This window comes from Delphinus delphis, chromosome 1, assembly GCF_949987515.2.
Source record: "Delphinus delphis chromosome 1, mDelDel1.2, whole genome shotgun sequence".
In the NCBI taxonomy this organism is placed as follows: Eukaryota; Metazoa; Chordata; class Mammalia; order Artiodactyla; family Delphinidae; genus Delphinus; species Delphinus delphis.
The window spans coordinates 150,362,229-150,379,462 of NC_082683.1; the positions used below are offsets into that span (position 1 = coordinate 150,362,229).

The following is a 17,234-nucleotide window of genomic DNA, read 5'->3' on the forward strand; positions in this document are numbered from 1 at the left end:
ACAGACCCTTTAGTTCTGACAAACGTTCCCACGTTCCTGCCTCTAATCTGTGCCAAACTTCCCAGATCCAGCCAGAGCCTGGAGCTCCTCGCAGACCATCCAGGATGTCTCTGATCTAGTCAGTGGCCGGGTGGCCACGGCTGCACAGACCAACAAACTTTTTCTCACGTGTCAGCCAGCCACACCCTCCACTCACAACAAACAGAGGCAAGGGGATATGGGAACTAAGTGGCCTGGAAGATGGGAGGGGACGGAGGGATCATGGTGATGATGATGGTAATTCTGTAGCAGAAAGATCACTGGCCTGGAAGGCAGGAGGCCTGAGTCCCTATCCTGGCCACTGAGTGAAGTGCATGCTCTTGGGCCAGTCACTTAACCTCTCTGTGCCTCAGTGCTATAGAAGTGGGCTTGCCTGGAGGGTCTGAAGGAAGTCTCTCAGGGTAAGGTTTCCATAGTGACCATCTTCAGTCCCGATGGCACATATGGGCAGTTAAGGGCAAATCACGGCAGGGCTCAGCGCTAACCAGAATTCTCACCACTTCCAGCCATTTCTGGCTCACACTTTCTCCCCAATGAAAGGTCAAAAGGAGGGACTCCTGGAAAGTGGGTAAATGCCAAAGAGGATTTGTTCACTTGGGGGCAGGGGTCAAGGGTCTGGGCTGGTCCCCGAGTCCTTTTGATGTCCTTTTTAACATTTCTGGAGCCCAAGGCAGGGCCCAAGTTATCTCCAAGCTCCAAGTCCATCTGCCTCTTGGGCTTCAGAGACGGAAAGCAGAGCTCGCAGCAGCAGTTAAGAGACTTGCCAGATCGCTGGCTGGTCATGGCAGAGCTGACCTAATCCAGGTCCCCTACCCCCTACTCCAGAGCTAGGAGTGTTGGCATGTGTGACAGCAGTGGTGGCCTCTGTGACAGACAGTGTCAGCTTGTGCTGCAGGCTCCCGCATCACTGAGGCTTAGAGGCGATGAGAGAACAGTGCAGGTTCCCGTTCCCCTTCAACCTTAAGGGTTCAATTCACCCTTCTTCTCCCACTTGACATCTGCCTTCCCTTGCTGACTGTCCAAACTGTAGACTTGACACTGCAGCACCAGGGCAGAAGCAACATCCTAATGTACTCTGTTAGCCAGGACCTACAATTGCATAGAGTCAAATATCTAGAATATAATCCTTTCTAGATATAGCTCCTAATGACTCTGTTTCTCTTATTAAAAACCTTGACTGATACAGATAATGAAGATATGACACGTCAATATTTGTGAATGCACCTAGGCAGTCCTTCAAGAAACAATTACAGGCTAAAATGTGAGTATTAGAAAAGCTGAAAATCAATGGTCTCAGCAACTATTTCAAGTAACAAACAAATAAAAAAACAAGAGAACCACAAAGCAGAGCAAATCAAACCCAAAGAAAGTAGAAGGAAGGAAATAATAACTAGAAGAGTGGAACATTCATACAATAGAAAAGTCACACAATAGAGAAAATCAACAAAGCCAGGAATGAACTCTTTACAAAGATTAATCAAACTGGTAAACCTCTAGCAAAACTGTTCAAGAAAAAGCAAGAAAATACACTTAACAATATTAGAAATAAAAAGTAATATGTTACTAAAGACGCTACAGACATTAAAATGATAATAAGAGGATATCAAGAATCATTTTATTTTGATAAATTTGACAATTTTTTTAAATTGGCAAATGCCTTGAGAAACAGAGCATGTCAAAACTGACACAAGAAAAAAATTAGAAAATATAACCCTCCAATATCTATTTAAACATTGAATGAATACTCCAATATCTATTTAACATTGAATGGATACTCCAGTATCTATTTAAACGTCGACTCTATTATTAAAAACCTTTCCACAAAGAAAACTCCAGGTCCAGGTAGCCTCATTGGTAAATTCCCTCAAACATTTAAAGAAGAAATAGCACCAATCTTAGACTCTTCCAGATAATTGATAAAGAAGGGACACTTCATAACTCATTTTATGAGGCCAGCATAAATTTAATAACAAACTTGGAAAGGACATTACAAGAAATGAAAATTACAGACCAGTTTCTTTCTCATGAATGTAGACACAAAAGTTGTAAACAAAATATTAGCGAACAGAAACTATTTGTGTTTCAAAAATCACTGAACTGTACACTTAAAAGGGTGAATTATTGTGTATAAATCATATCTCAATAAATCTGACTTCTAATAAAGAAAAAATGGATCTTAACTCACACATTATCAAACTTCCAATAGATTGTAGATATATATAAATGTGAAAAGCAAAACAATAAAGCTCTTAGAAAAAATGTAGGAAGATGTCTTCATGACCTTAAGGTAGGCAAAAATTTTTGTAACAAGTTTTTAAAAACTACTAATTATAAGGGGGAAAACTGATCAATTTGACTACACTGAAATTCATATCTTCTGTTCATCAGAAAGCACCATTAAGAGAGTAAAAACATCTGCCACAATCTGGGAGAAGATATTTGTAGTACATATATCCAACAAAGGACTTTATTCCAGAATAAATAAAGAACTCCTACCAATCAATAAGAAAATTATAGATAACCCAGTTCACAAAAGAGGATATCCAAATGTCCAATTTTATTAGTCGTCTGGAAATACAAATTACAACCTCAATGTAGCCCACTGCATATTCACTAGAAGACTAAAGTGGAAAAGGTAGGCAACAGCTGGTATTGGTGAGGATATGGAACAACTGGACCTTTCAAAACATTGATATTGGAAATGTTAATTGATACAATCACTTTGGGAAACTGTCAGTATTTACTCAAGCAAAACACTTGCAAACTCTATTATCTAGCAGTTTTACTCCTAGGCATACATCCAACAGTAATAAGTACACATGTTCACCAAAAGACAAGTACAAGCAGCTCTATTAGCAATAGTCAAATACAGGAGACACCCCAAATATCCATCAGTGGTAGAATGGATAAATAATGATGATATATTCATACCACGGAATACTAAAGACAATGAAAATTCTACAACAGCATGCAATAACATCACGTTGAGTGACAAAAGCCAGATAAAAAAGAATTCATACCATATGATTCCATTCATATAAAATTCAAAAATAGGCAAAGATAGTATAAGCTGTTAGAAGCCAAGAGATGGGTTATCTTGCTGTTTTGTCTTTTTTTTTTTGAGATTGGTTACTCTTAAGGAAAGTCTCAATGACGGGCAGGGTAGTTGAAGGGGTTTCTGGCAATGGGGTTGTAACGTCTGTGAAAACACTGTACACTTGTGATTTCTGTATTATACTTCAATAAAAAATGTTTACATAGAAAAAATGAAGTAGATGGGAGCATGGCAAAAATTGTTGTATCCATTTAACCAAGGAAAATTGAGTAGGGGAAACATTAGCTTTAGGACAGAAGAAGATTTCAAGAATCTGAGCCCGTTTGCCAAAGATCTGTGTGATTTTCCTTCAGGCTCCACCATTAGGTAGAAGGACTGACTGAGGTCGGTCAGCAATTTGAAGAGAGTGTCACAGAGACTGACCAGTTCTTTATGAATGCAGAGTCTTATGGCATTCTGGGCCTGGGATAACCCTGCTTGTGCTGAAAGGGTGACCCCAGTGTTAGACACAATGGCCCAGAAGCTGGTGGATCTACCCGTGTTTTCTGTGTACACGAGTAGGTAAGGCCCATCAGCCCCACCAGGTTAAGGTTATGACTATAGGGAAACAACACGTCTAGACTTAGCAGTCACAACACCTGGGTTGGAGCTCTTGCTTGGTCTTGTATCAGCTGTGTGATTTGGGGCAAAACACTTACCCTCTCTGAATATTGAGAAAATGGGGTTTGCCTCAAAGTCATTGAAAAAAGGACTTTGTAAACTATACCACACTGGAGTAATTAAAGAATCTCTGGGACTGGACATTCATTTATGCAGTGAATAAATATTTATCAAGCCCCTATTATGTGCTCACCATGCTGCTAGGCACTGGGAACACAATGGAACAAGAAAGACAGTCCCTGCCCTCAAAAAGCTTAATTCTAGTGAGAGGAGGTGGGGGAAAAAATTCAAATGTTAGCTGACAATAAAATAATTACACATTAATGGCTGGAATAGCAAAATGTAGTAGGGGCTGGGGAAGGAACAAGCAGGAAGTTATTGAATGGGTATAGAGTTTCAATTTTATAGGATGAAAAGGTTCTGGGGATTGGTTGCACAACCATATGAATATACTTAACACTACTGAACTGTACACTTAAAAATGGCTAAGAGGGTCGATTTTATGTGTTCTTTGCCGATTTATACAATTTTTTACATTGCATGTTGTGGTTGGAAAAGGTCATGAGACTCACCAGCCCTCGGACACATTTACCTGGGGTCCTGGGAGGGTCAGGGAGGAGATTTCTTACCTCTCTGACTCCTTCCCAAGAAAACTTGGCCTGAGCTTACCCTGTTTCAGCAGAAGCGCATTTCTCTCGCTCTCCTCTCTCACATGGAGAGCTTTGAATCTCCTCCATCACATGGCTTCCTCTCCAGCCTGATTGCAGTGGAGACCAGGCCTGGACGGAACTGTGAGTAAGAGGGCAGGTGTCTGGACACCTCGCTTCTTCCCTTCAGAGCTTCCTGCTCCCTTTCAGCCTGGAAAGATGTGAATTGTGGTGGAAAACAGCAAAGACTTTGCAGTCAGACTGACCTGGGTTTAAATCCCCCCCTCTTGGGACTTCCCTGGGGGCTCAGTGGTTAAGAATCCGCCTGGCAATGCAGGGGACATGGGTTCGAGCCCTGGTCCAGGAAGATCTCACATGCTGCAGAGCAACTAAGCCCGTGCACCACAACTACTGAGTCTGTGCTCTAGAGCATGGAAGACACAACTACTGAGCCCACGTGCAACAACTACTGAAGCCCGCATGCCTAGAGCCCATGTTCCACAACAAAGAGAAGCTACTGCAATGAGAAGCCCGCGCACCAGAACAAAGAGTAGCCCCTGCTCGCCACAACTAAAGAAAGCCTGCGTGCAGCAACGAAGACCCAACACAGTCAAAAATAAATAAATTAATTTAAAAAAATAGAAATCCCCCCTCTTGCATTACTTCATCTCCATGAGCCTCATTTTTCTCAAATGGACACTAGGCTGCCATGAGAATAAGATGAGGCAGGAAAAATTCCTAGCACAGCGCCTTGCATAAAGCCCATCAACAAACATCAGCTCCTCCCCCCTCGTGCCTTGAAAACTGTTTTCCTTGCATTCCCACAGATATCCACTTCCCTTCCCCTTTACTGCCCTGCATACAGGGCCCCAAGTTTTGTCTTTCTCTGATTCTTTTCCTCCTGAAAACAAATCAGTTTTAGGTCCTATTTCTGCAGGATCCTGCTAGGTGGCAGAACATATTCTGAGAAATCAACACAATATTAATAAATATTCAAGCTCCAGTAAGTCACTTCGTGTTCAATTAACATCTTTGCCTAACACAAAAGAATACTGTGGAATACTGTGAATACTGTGGAAATTCCAGGCACCACCATAATAGTGGAGAAGATACTTGGGGCAAAGGAGTCTTCGGGGGTGCCTCAAGTTGCGTGGTGAATGCACACCCCATGATGGTCCTGGCCTTGGTGCTGCATGAGTTCTGCTTGATCAGATCTGTGGTCTCCATTTCTCACCTCCTTACCCCTTCTATCCAAGAAGCTGGAGGATATTCACAAATCATTGAGCAGAGTTGTTTCTATTGTTTGCCCAAGAGGCTCCAACTAATCAGCTTGCAGCAGTCAGAAGCCCTGGTCTCAAAACGCAGGCTGATATTTCTGCCTATCTAGGTACTTGGTGTGAGTGACCAGACCAAGAAGCAGGGGCCTGGCTGAGGTTCGCCCCTGAGGTTTTCCAGTGGCCCTTCCTTGACAATCTGCCTTTCTTTCCATGTAGTGACACAGGAGGTGGTGCAGGTAGCAAGCTGATTTTCAGAGGCTAGGACCACTCCCATCTCTCTGGGAACATAGATTGAGTCCCAGTCACCAAACAAGTCTACTGGCAGATTGCAGTAGACACGTAAGTATCCTCCACAGAGTAGTTACAGAATGAGGGAAGAACTCATAACAGGCTCAACTGAAATTGGATTAACTAAATTGACCTGAATGAAACTGCTGGTCACTGAGAGAGGATGCTGGGAGCTGGCTGCATGAGGCTAGAATATGGAGGTGCTGAGCAGAGGGGCAGGACGGGGCAGCAGACACATGGTACCAACTCTCAGCTTCCTTTCTTTGTACATGTGGTGTATCTTCAATTCAACAGAGAGTAAATACTAACACTCGGCCAACTACTCATTCAACATTAATTAACATGTAAGGCAAGGGTTGAATGACACAGGGGTGCAAAAGTGAATTGGACTCAGATTTTGCCTTCACAAATCACTGCAGAAGATGACACCTATACACAAACTACTACCATGTAGAGTAGAAGGTGGTCAGTACTCCATGAGATGGACCACCAAAGTGGCCCAGACCAGAAAGGGCAAGACCACTTCTATCTGAAGAACTCCTCAAGGGTTTCATGGAGGGGGTGGCATTGATTGAGTCTACACACACACACACACACACACACACACACACACAGAGGCGCAGAGCAATCAGGGAAAGTGGAACTAGATTCCTGCCACATACATAGCACTGTACTAGACGGTGCAGGAATTCAAAGAAATGTAATTCAAGTTTCAATTCAGCTGAAGATAAGTTCCTGCAAGGGGACAGGCATGTGCTAGGCACAGAGATACAAAAGCCAAAAAGACTCCAATGTTTACTGTCTACTGAGGGTTTTTCAAACTGCAAGGATTTGCCCATTTATGGGTCACGACATCATTTTAGGGGATCGTGACCTACATTTTTTAATGAAATGGGCTAAAATAGAAAATATCAGAGTGTACTTCATATATTAAGGTTAAGTACAGTGTCATGAAATTTTTATTTCCTGCCTGTGTGTGTGCATGTGTGTGTGTGTACTGGGTCAAGAAGTAAATATATTTCCTGCTATGCATTTCAGTCAAAAAAAAAAATATAGAGAGAGAGAGAGAGAGAGAGAAACACTCATGTGGTAAGAGAGACCAAAATGCAAATTACTAACATGCTTCAGCAGATTAGAGAACCCAGCAGAGACTGAGAGCTGCTGGGGTGCCAGGGAAGCTTAGGGGGAGAAAGGGGAAGGAACAGGTAGGAGTAGCTGACGATGCTTCCTTTGTCCTCAGAATCCAGGTGGGAGGCACCATGATGTTCTTCTCCGAAGGCTGCAGGCCATTGTGGACCCAGGGACCTCCCTTATCACAGGCCCCTCAGGCGGTAGCAGGCAACTGCACAGACCACTGGGGCAGAGCCCATGGACGGGGAATTGGGAAGCCTCTGAATAGATCCCCTGTGTTCTATTTTTGTACACTCTGGAGTGTGTCAACATCAGTGTCTTGCCGGATGTCACCTTCACCATCAATGGGGTCCCCCACACCCACCAACCAACTGCCTACACCCTGCTGGTGAGAACTGTTTCCTTATTCTGCAAGTCACAGGGCCATCCTCACACGGCTGCCACTTCCCCTTTCCAAACAGTCGCCTGTACTCAGGGTGCCTTTACCCCTTGCCCCCCTCCCATCTTATCTAGCTCTGAAAGCATTCCCCTTGGGAGGGGTGGTACTGCCGATGGCGGAAACGCCACTGGGCTGGTTCTAACTTCCTGTTCTGCCATGAAGCAGCAGCAAACCTTGGACAAGCCATTTAATGAGGTTTTCTGACATTGTCAGGTAGGACTTTTCAACTGACAAAACTTAATCTCTTCAACCACCAAGTCAGACTGGGATATTATTAGCCCATTTGATAGATGAGGATACTCAGAGAGTTAAATGGTTCAAGATATGAGCTGCTAGAGGTAGGGGGATACAGAATAAGGTTATATCTCTTCTAACATTCAAGTTAACATTCTCCTCACACAAGAAAATGTCTTGTTGCAGGCGATTGGTAAGTTTGGAGAGTGAGGTAGAAAGGGAACTTCCAGGTGTTTTGGAAACCTATGATCCCAAATTTTCAATATCACATTTCTTTGGCGACACACTTTAACACACCAACTTTGCCCAAGAGTCATCTGCAGCATCAGGGTGACTGCACCAGAATGGAAACACTAAGGTGTAGACAGAGGGCTTTCCCTACCCCCATAACTTGATCTCCATTCACCCCTTCCCAAAGCCACCAGATATAAACAGACAATGCAAGTGAAAACCAATGTTTTGCTTTAAAACACAAGCTTCATGTCAAGTCTCCTAAGCTCCTCCAACAAAGGAATTGTAGAGCTGCCACTGTGAACATGATGCTGAGGACAAGCTACACATTTCAACTGTGCCAAGTTCATTAGTCTATACACCTTTCCCCACTCCAACACCCCACACTCTCTCCCCTTCACCCTGTGTGAGTCCCTGCTCACATGCACACCCTTCCCTGTACCCATTATGGTGCTATTGTCCTTTTATGCTAGCAGTTTTCGATCAGAGCCACCTTAATCCATCAAGGATACTGTCATAACTTTGCATTTTTGTCCCCTTCCTCTCAAGAAGACTCTTGAAGCTCTCAGTGAATTTTCCCAAACCCTCATCGGCAACCTCAAATTTCAAATGGTTGTTGGAAAGACAACTTCTGCCTGTTAGACCCCAAGTCTCTACCAAACCAAATAAGGTTGGGACAGTTATACTCCTCTCACGGATCAATGGATACCTACTTGCCTTATAACTTGAAGGAGCCACTCCAATGATTCTTCCCAGAACTCAAGAGAATAGCAGTGGCTAGCCACTTACAGAGCAATTACTCTCCCTTAAAAAATTAAGTTGAGCTTTGCTAGAAACTAAAGAAACCAGAATTTAAGCCAAGATCTTCTAATGCCAAACCTTTTGCTGTTCCAGCCATGCAACAAGGTTTCAGTTTTCCCAATCGTTAAGATGGTGGTAAGGAGTGGAGGTGTATAACAGATGAACAATTATCAAAATTGCAGAACTTAGAAGCCAAGACCCACGTATATGAAATTGTGCAAACACTTTTTTGAGTAAACATGTATAGGTATACGAAACGGAAGAAAGAACCAACCAGCCAAAATTGTAAAGCGGCTGTCCAAGGCCATTTGGTATAGCTACCACTACTACACAGTACAGCCTCTAGACAGCACTACTTCCTTCTTTCCCTATACGTCATTTATATTCTTCTTTCCAATTCCAGAAATTCATGGATGGAATGAAGTTCTTAATCAGTGGCTTTCAAGGTTCTGACATCCAACCTCCAGCTTGGTCCTTCTGGACCCTAAGCAATGTATCATTAAACAGTTTTACTGCCTTTGACCATGGGAATAACCATGTGGGGCTGGTCCCAGCAGTCCCCTAAGCAGGGGCCTTCTGTCTGTGCCAGTGCCCCTGGAAATTCACCTGGGCCTATTAGGTTGGAACATTCTCCACAGCTGTCAAAGTTCTTTTCAATAGAATGCAGTTTTTCCAGAGCTGCAACCCAAATTAGAATGAAACAGAGCATGAGAACACACACATACACACTCACACACATACTTCATATACCCACATACACACCAACTCCACCAACATCATAATGGAAGAATTAAGTTGTATGCCCATACTTTTTATCGCTTTTTGCTAATGTTTTATTATGGAAACTTCCGAACATGTGCACAAGCAGAAATTATAGTACAATAAATCCCTGTGCAGCCCCACTCAGTTTCCACAACCCATCAACACATGGCAGGGCCTGTTTTATCTGTTTCACCAGCTACTCCTCTCTTCAGCCCCACATACCTGGATTATTTTAAAGTAAAATTCTTAGCATCACGTCATAAATCACCACATCAAATATTTATCCATAAACCCTTCTAATACAGGTATCCCCTGCTTTTCAAAAGTTCACTTTATACCACTTTGCTTTTATGAAAGACCTACATTAGTACCTGTTTTCCCTAAACTAAAGGAATCCAAAGAGGATTTTTGCACTTATGAAAAAAAGACAGAAATCGAAAAAAGCAGTCAGTGTTTGTTTTGCAGCAAGCTTTTATAGAGGCAGGGCATACCCAAGCAGTGAGAGTGGTACCACCAAGCTCCTTCATGGGAACTACACTCAGCATCTGGGCATCAAGCCTCCATAGCTTTGAACTGTATCTGTGAGCATCTGAGCTTTATCTTGATTTAATTTGTGTGTCCATTAGCAAGGTGTGTCCATTAGCATAGTTTCATAGGAAACTTCTACTTTCAGATAGCAAGGGAAACAAGTATTCTTTTTTTTTTTTTTTTGGTTAATTTTATTCAAGCATAGTTGATTTACAATGTTGTGTTAATTTCTGCTGTACAACAAAGTGATTCAGTTATACATATATATATATTCCTTTTCGTATTCTTTTCCATTATGATTTATCACAGAATATTGAATACAGTTCCCTGTGTGGGAAACCAGTATTCTTAAAAGTGCTGTCCGTGTTCAGATGTTTCCTATTGCCTCATAAATGTTTGGTCATTTTTATGGTTGACTTGTTTGTGTCAGGATTCAAGGTTCACAAAGTACATTTGTTTGAAATGTCTCTTTTCATCCATAGTTGCACGTTCTGAATTTCACTGGTTGAAATCCAGAGCTGTCATGTAACAGGTTTGTCTGAGTTCATTGTTCCTATAAAACGATAGTTAGATCTAGAGGCCTTATTTCGTGGAAGGAACACTTCATAAATGGTGCTGGGTACCTCTACTGTGTCCCATCGGGGACAGATAATGCCGGGCGCCGCTCAATTTGTAACGTTAGGACTGATGGGTGGGTTCCCGAGTTGTCAGCCTCATCCACCCACGATAACGTTCCGTTCAGCGTTTGACCTAAAGGTTTCAGCAGCCATTGATGATCCTCGCTTAGATCCACACTAACACTAGGGGCTGAAAACAGGGATTTTTCTAATTCTATTTTTCCTCCTGTATTTGTTAGCTGGAACTCTTCTATAAAAAACAACCCTTTCATTAACTATTGTCCACTATGAGGTACAGCTCATACAAGAAAGGCAAGATTACCTGCTTCTTTCCCTTTATTTACCAGTTTTCAGAATAATGAGTATGTTTCAACTTTCCTGCCATTTTTTAATGCTCAGATCACCCCACGTTTAGCCAGTGGGCGCCCTTTCAATTTAGCTCCTGTGAACTTTTGACTTGACCTCAATACAAAGAGATGTTCTGGGCCCGTTTTCCCACAGTTCTGGTTCCTTGCAGTGTGTTCATGTGTTTGTTGTAAATGAAAATATTTCACAGTATATGGGAGGGGTGTGGTTGGAGAGAAAGAGAGAGGGAGAGAGAGGCTGTGAACAAATGCTTTTTACCTTTGGGAACCAGGGCCCATCCTAAGTGAGCTGATATGGGGAATCTGGGTCTAAGGACCATCCTTTGCCACTAGGAACAACTTGTCTTTCTTTTCCTTCCTTTCAATGTTGCTTTTTTCAAAATGGAAATATCTTCAGCGTTTTTCTTATTCTAAAATATGTGAAAGTCCCCCATGAGCCCCCTCCTCAGAGATAAACATTATTATCAATCTGAAGTTATCTTATGCAGACTTTTTTCTTGCATATGTTATCAGAGATGGCTATTGGTAAGGAAACCTTTTTCTTTTCTCATTTAACAGTAGATTTCCCATCAGTACATTCTTCTAACTCATTCAGCACAGTGTCAATCTATTTATCAAACCCTCTCTTAATAAATATTTGTTCTGTGCCAGGTGCTAAGAGAGACACCCCAAGACCGGCAAGACAACTGGGGCAGGCCCTGGCTGTCACTTCTGGCAGCAGAGGTCGTGGAAAACACACCAGGCTTAACCCTAACCCTAAGCCTGTATCTACATCTGGGCTCCACCCCTCACCAATCTGGCATCCTTGGCTAATTACTTTGTGTCTCTGGGATATTCTCCCTGCAGAGCTCTTGGGAAGAGTTGAGCCTATCTGGATGGAAGCGCTTGGGTCATAATGTTAGCACCCCTTCCCTCTAAGCATCAGGATCCAAGAAGTTCACAGCTACACACATGCACACACTTTTTTTGCTTTGTTTTTACTCTCTTTTTGCCTGTATATATATATATATATATATATATATATATATATATATATATATATATACACACACACACACATTTTTTAAACTAAATTGTTGCTTTCAGAGCAATATTTAAGCAATTAAGTCAAAAGCAGCATAGTGAGGCTTCCCTGGTGGCGCAGTGGTTGAGAGTCCGCCTGACGATGCAGGGGACACAGGTTCGTGCCTCGGTCCGTCGGGCAGATCCCACATGCCGCGCAGCGGCTGGGCCCGTGAGCCATGGCCGCTGAGCCTGCGCATCCGGAGCCTGTGCTCCGCAACGGGAGAGGCCACAACAGTGAGAGGCCCGCGTACCGCAAAAAAAAAAAAAAAAAAAAAAGCAACATAGTGGAGTGGTCAACAACACAAGCTCTGTGAGGGCGGGCGCCAACCTTTAGAGGGCATCCTGCAGACTTTCTCCTCAAGGGTGACTTCTACATGGGCAGCAACCCTGATGTGCTGGCCTAGAGCCTGGGGGTCCAGGAGCCTGAGTGGTGGAGGCTGAAGTATGAAAGTGATGCTTCAATCACATCTGTAGGAAGTGAAATCAGCCTCAGTCCCAAGGCTGCCCGAACCCAGTTCTGCTCTGAGCACTCTGGTCCCTCAAGGCAGAAGTGATGCTTTCAGTCAGTGTGGACTAAAATCCTGCTGCCTGTGTAAACCTACTTAACCCTAATAGCTGCTTTGGGTTTTCCACAACTGACCTTAACTCTTTGTGACCTTCACATCAGTGGTTATTACCTCTGAAATCCAGGACCGTGTCCCATGTCCCACGTCTGATACTAGCTCACCACCTCTCAGGGATGGGCCAAGAAGTTTGGCCAAAGCTTCACTGTGCCCTGGGAGCTGTTAAAGGATGCTGTATTCATCTCCTAGGGCTGCCATAACCAAGTACCACAAATTGAGTGGCTTAAGACAACAGAAATCTATTGTCTCACAGTTCTGGAGGCTAGAAGACCCAGATCAATGTGTCAGCAAGGCCATGCTCCCTCTGAAATCGTAGGGGAGAAACCTTCCTCACCTGTTCCAGACTTCTGGCTGGAATCCTCGGCACTCCTTGGCTTGCAGCTGCATCACTCCAGTCTCAGCCTCTGTCATCCCATGGTGCGTCCCTGTGTGTCTCTGTCTCTGTGACTCTTCCCTCTTATAAGGACACCAGTCACATCAGATTAAAGCCCCATACTACCGCACTATGAACTCATCTCAATTTTAATTGCACCTCCAGCGACCCTATTTCCAAATAAGATCATTCTGAGGTACAGGGGTTCAGACTTCAACCTATCTTTTAGGGAAACTCAATTTAACCCGTAACAGATGCTCTGCTAACTGACTGCTCTTATATTTGACTTTTGGCTTCTTAAAATCCTTTTAGGAGTTTTCGGTGTTTTGTTGTTCTTTCCTTGTCTTTTCTCTTCTTTTCTTTCCTCTTCTTTCCCTCACAACAAATCTGTAAATTAGGCAGAGGAGGTTTTCTTACCCTGTTTTGTGGATGGGGAAATTGGGTTATAAAACAATGAAACCATTTGTCAAAAGTAGAGATGGGGCTTCCCTGGTGGCGCAGTGGTTGACAGTCCGCCTGCTGATGCGGGGCACATGGGTTTGTGCCCCGGTCCGGGAAGATCCCACATGCCGCAGAGCAGCTGGGCCCGTGAGCCATGCCCGCTGAGCCTGCGCATCCGGAGCCTGTGCTCCGCAACGGGAGAGGCCGCAACAGTGAGAGGCCCACGTAGCGCAAAAAAAAAAAAAAAAAAAGTAGAGATGAAGGTAGAATTCATGTCTCCCAGCTCCTAATCCACTGCTTCTGATTCATCCTCCTCCCCCACCCAGGTAGTTGCCAGTTCAGGATATCTCAAAGGCAAGGATGAAAGGTAGATTCTAAACAGTCCCCCTAATCATGTTTACTTGTTAAAATAAAAATGTATAAGCTGCTGAAAAGTTAATGGTTGCTGACCCCCAAAAGGATTCAAACAGTGTCCTCATGTCTGCTCCTACATGGAGATAAGACCTTGCCAAAGGGTTCCGGGGAGGCTGCTGTTTTTGTGTGTCGGGCATCACTTCCTTTGAGGAATGGTTCCCCTCCTGTTTTAAGTCCTATGGCCTCTCCTGGTGGTTCCTGGGTTCCCGTCATCACCAGTGACATTACAGGGGAGGACACAGGCCTCAAGTCACACCTGTCAGACTCTCTCTCCTGGGAATGAGAATCTTGAGTGGGACCCCGCAGGACAGAGGGGCGCCTGGAGCTGAGCCATGCATGGCGGGCACACAGAGTGCCAAGGTCGCAGGGCTACCCTCCTTCTGTCCTTCCTACTGTGTCTGTTCTCAGCTAAAGAACTCTGGCACGTGCATCTCACTGTAAGAGGGGGGCTGGGATGACTGTCCTGTGTGAGAGTCGGTGGCCTCCGGACTGTGAAGTCTGCTCTTCTCTCTAAGGAAAGTCCCAAAGCATATCTCAGTGACTTTGGCTGGGGAACCCTTAAAAGAAGAACTTGTGCTTAAGAGGATGGTAAGGGGAGAGAAGCTATGTGAGAACTTACCCAACACCCCACACACTTGGGGTGTGTAAAACACATCAGGGTTTAGAGCTATAGGTCCAGGCCTCAGGACCATAGTGTGCCCCCTCTCCTCAGCTTCAACATCTGCCCTCATCTTTTCAACACTTGCCAGGTTATGACATGACACTAGCTTCTATAACAATGAAACCCCCAAATCACAGTGCCTTAGCACAATCAAAGTGTATTCCTCGTTCATGGAGAGGCCAGTTGAAGAGTCGATGATTCAAAACCCTGGGATCCGTCTGCCTTGTGGTTCCCACATCCCCTAGGACCTCAGAGTCATTCTACTGTCCTGTGGACAGGGATAGAGTATGGCAGCTCCTATAAGAAGTCTTCCCAGGCCAGGTTTGAAAGAGGCCCAGTACCAGCGGGACACTTCTCTATATGCATTTGACTTGAGCTCTATGGGACCAGGGGCTCTGTCTTGTTCACCATTCTGTCCATTGCTAAAATGTGGTCCATGACCATGCCTGTCTATAGGGGGTGGGAAATGGCAGTGAGCTGTGGCCTGGCGGTGTAAGGGGGCTTGAATGAACACTGGTCGTCTCTGCCTCACCAGGCCTCTGGCTGGGATCCTTTCCTTTCTCCTGATTCTTAAATGTGAGTATGTCTCAAGTTCTGCCTCAGCCCTCTTCTCCCTCTCTCATTCTCCCCTCTCCATTTCCTTACCCTCTCCCACATCGGGGATGATGTGTCTCTGCTGAGTGCAACCAATGGAGACAACCCCTGTGTCAACATCTCTAAGCAGACGACCTGTACATTTATGACCTTTTCAAATTAGCTCCTGTATCTCTGTTTCTCATCCTACACTATCTAGCCTGACCTCTTGTCCTACAATTCATTCATTTACCCAACAAATATTTATGGAGTCCTATCTTGGGCCTGTTTCCTTAAGGGGAAATTTTTTTTAAAATACCTGAGTCAGAAGCTTATATTTAACATTTTATTGAGAAGTTCAATTCAAAGGAAGTAAGAAAGGGGGAAAGGGAAGTGAAGAAGAAAGAGAAGGGGAATAGATACAAGGAGGTGAGTTTCCAAGCTGACTACAGATTTGCAGCAAACACAGCCACCTCCAGCAAGGCGGTAGCCTGAGGGCAGCTCAGAATGCACCATTGGCAGGGCGGTGGTGAGGGCCAGAGGTGAGTTTGAACCATGTCTTATTTCCACTGATAAAATACAAGTATCCATTTTGTGTCCCCCAAAGGGTCTGACACACTCAGATTATTGAATGAATGTGTGCAAGAGGGAAGAAAGGAAGGAACTTCAATGCACAGTGTCAGGGCCTCCCCTGCAGAGTAGAAGCTGGACGCCATTTTCCAGTGGAGCATGTGTCAGAGGAAGAGAAGGGAAGTTGCTGGCTTTTGATCCATGCAGACAGAGGAAGTGGGGACTAGAGCCTGAAGGTGGTTAGTGACTTGGCTTCCAAAGGTGTTAAGGGTAGTTTGCAAACATCCCCTAAAAGTACAAATTTCAGTCCCATATTCAGAGGCTGTAATGACTAGCTGAGGAGAGTTCACTTCCCCTACCCAAAAGCACCCACAGCAGCCGTTGGGCCCATGGTAACTTTTACATGTTCTCTGAAAGAGGCTCAAATGTGCCTCTATACCTCTACAGATACCCATCTCTCTCCCTCTCTCTCTCTCTCTCTCTCTCTCTCTCTCTCTCTCTCTCACACACACACACACACACACACACACACACACACACACACACACACACACGTTCATTTAAAACCTGATCTCAGAAAAGCAGAAGAATGGGGGGCAGGGGATTCCAAAGGGCACCAAATTAAGGGCAAACTGGCTGTCATAAACCAGTGGTTGTCCTGAGGGCGAATGGAGGCATCCTTTCCAAAGTAAACCAAGTGGAATATGTCCTAGAATTTTTCCAAATTTAATGTATCCTGTCCAATACTACACTTCATGGAAATCACTGCACCCTCCCTCCAGGCATGTTTGCTAGTGAAACAAAGAAATGAGCTTCAACTGGAGCTTTTGTTCCACCAAAAACTCCTCTCCAGGGCCTGTATCTAGCACTGCATGTGGCCTAGCGTGGGTTCAGGGATATTAAGTCCACCCTTGAGGAATGTATAGTCTACCTGACCAGACAGACCTAGACAGTAGCAAAGAAGCAGCGTCAGAGACTCAGATTGGAGAAAAGGAAGAACTTTTTGACGGTGAGGATTATTAAACAAAGGATGGAACTCCAAGAAGGAAAAACCCCATCTCAGGAGGACTGTGGGAACGGAGGGGCGCATCAAATGTATTATAAGCCTTAAAGGGATCCATCTGGGCGTGTCTAAACTCACTTTATTCCCGTTTAATCTGCCAGCCATAGTTACCCAAGGCATAGTTCCAGGCAGCTCAAATCTGCCTCACACTAACATTTTAACTTCCTGTAGTCTCCTAAGAACTTCGGGTTGGGTCACACATTCTCATCTGAGAGGCACAGGGAGATGTCAGGACTTGCCTCCCATCTCACAAGTCTGGTTCTGTGTGTGTGTGTGTGTGTGTGTGTTGATGTGGTGTGTTTGTGTGTGTGTGTGTAGATGTGGTGTGTGTGTGCGGTATTAAAGTGAGGGCAAGGTGTGAGGACTAGAGCCTCTCC

The 17,234-nt window shown here is 44.4% G+C and overlaps 1 protein-coding gene across 1 annotated transcript; it reads left to right on the forward strand.

Moving 5' to 3' along the window:
• The first annotated feature begins 261 nt into the window (after positions 1-261).
• CTSE (cathepsin E) lies at positions 262-9,367 on the forward strand. Its single transcript, XM_060018559.1, is given in 7 exon segments — positions 262-276; positions 3,461-3,573; positions 3,575-3,655; positions 5,895-6,017; positions 7,207-7,247; positions 7,250-7,485; positions 9,206-9,367. Coding segments are annotated over 7 exon segments (771 nt in total).
• The last annotated feature ends 7,867 nt before the right edge of the window (positions 9,368-17,234 follow it).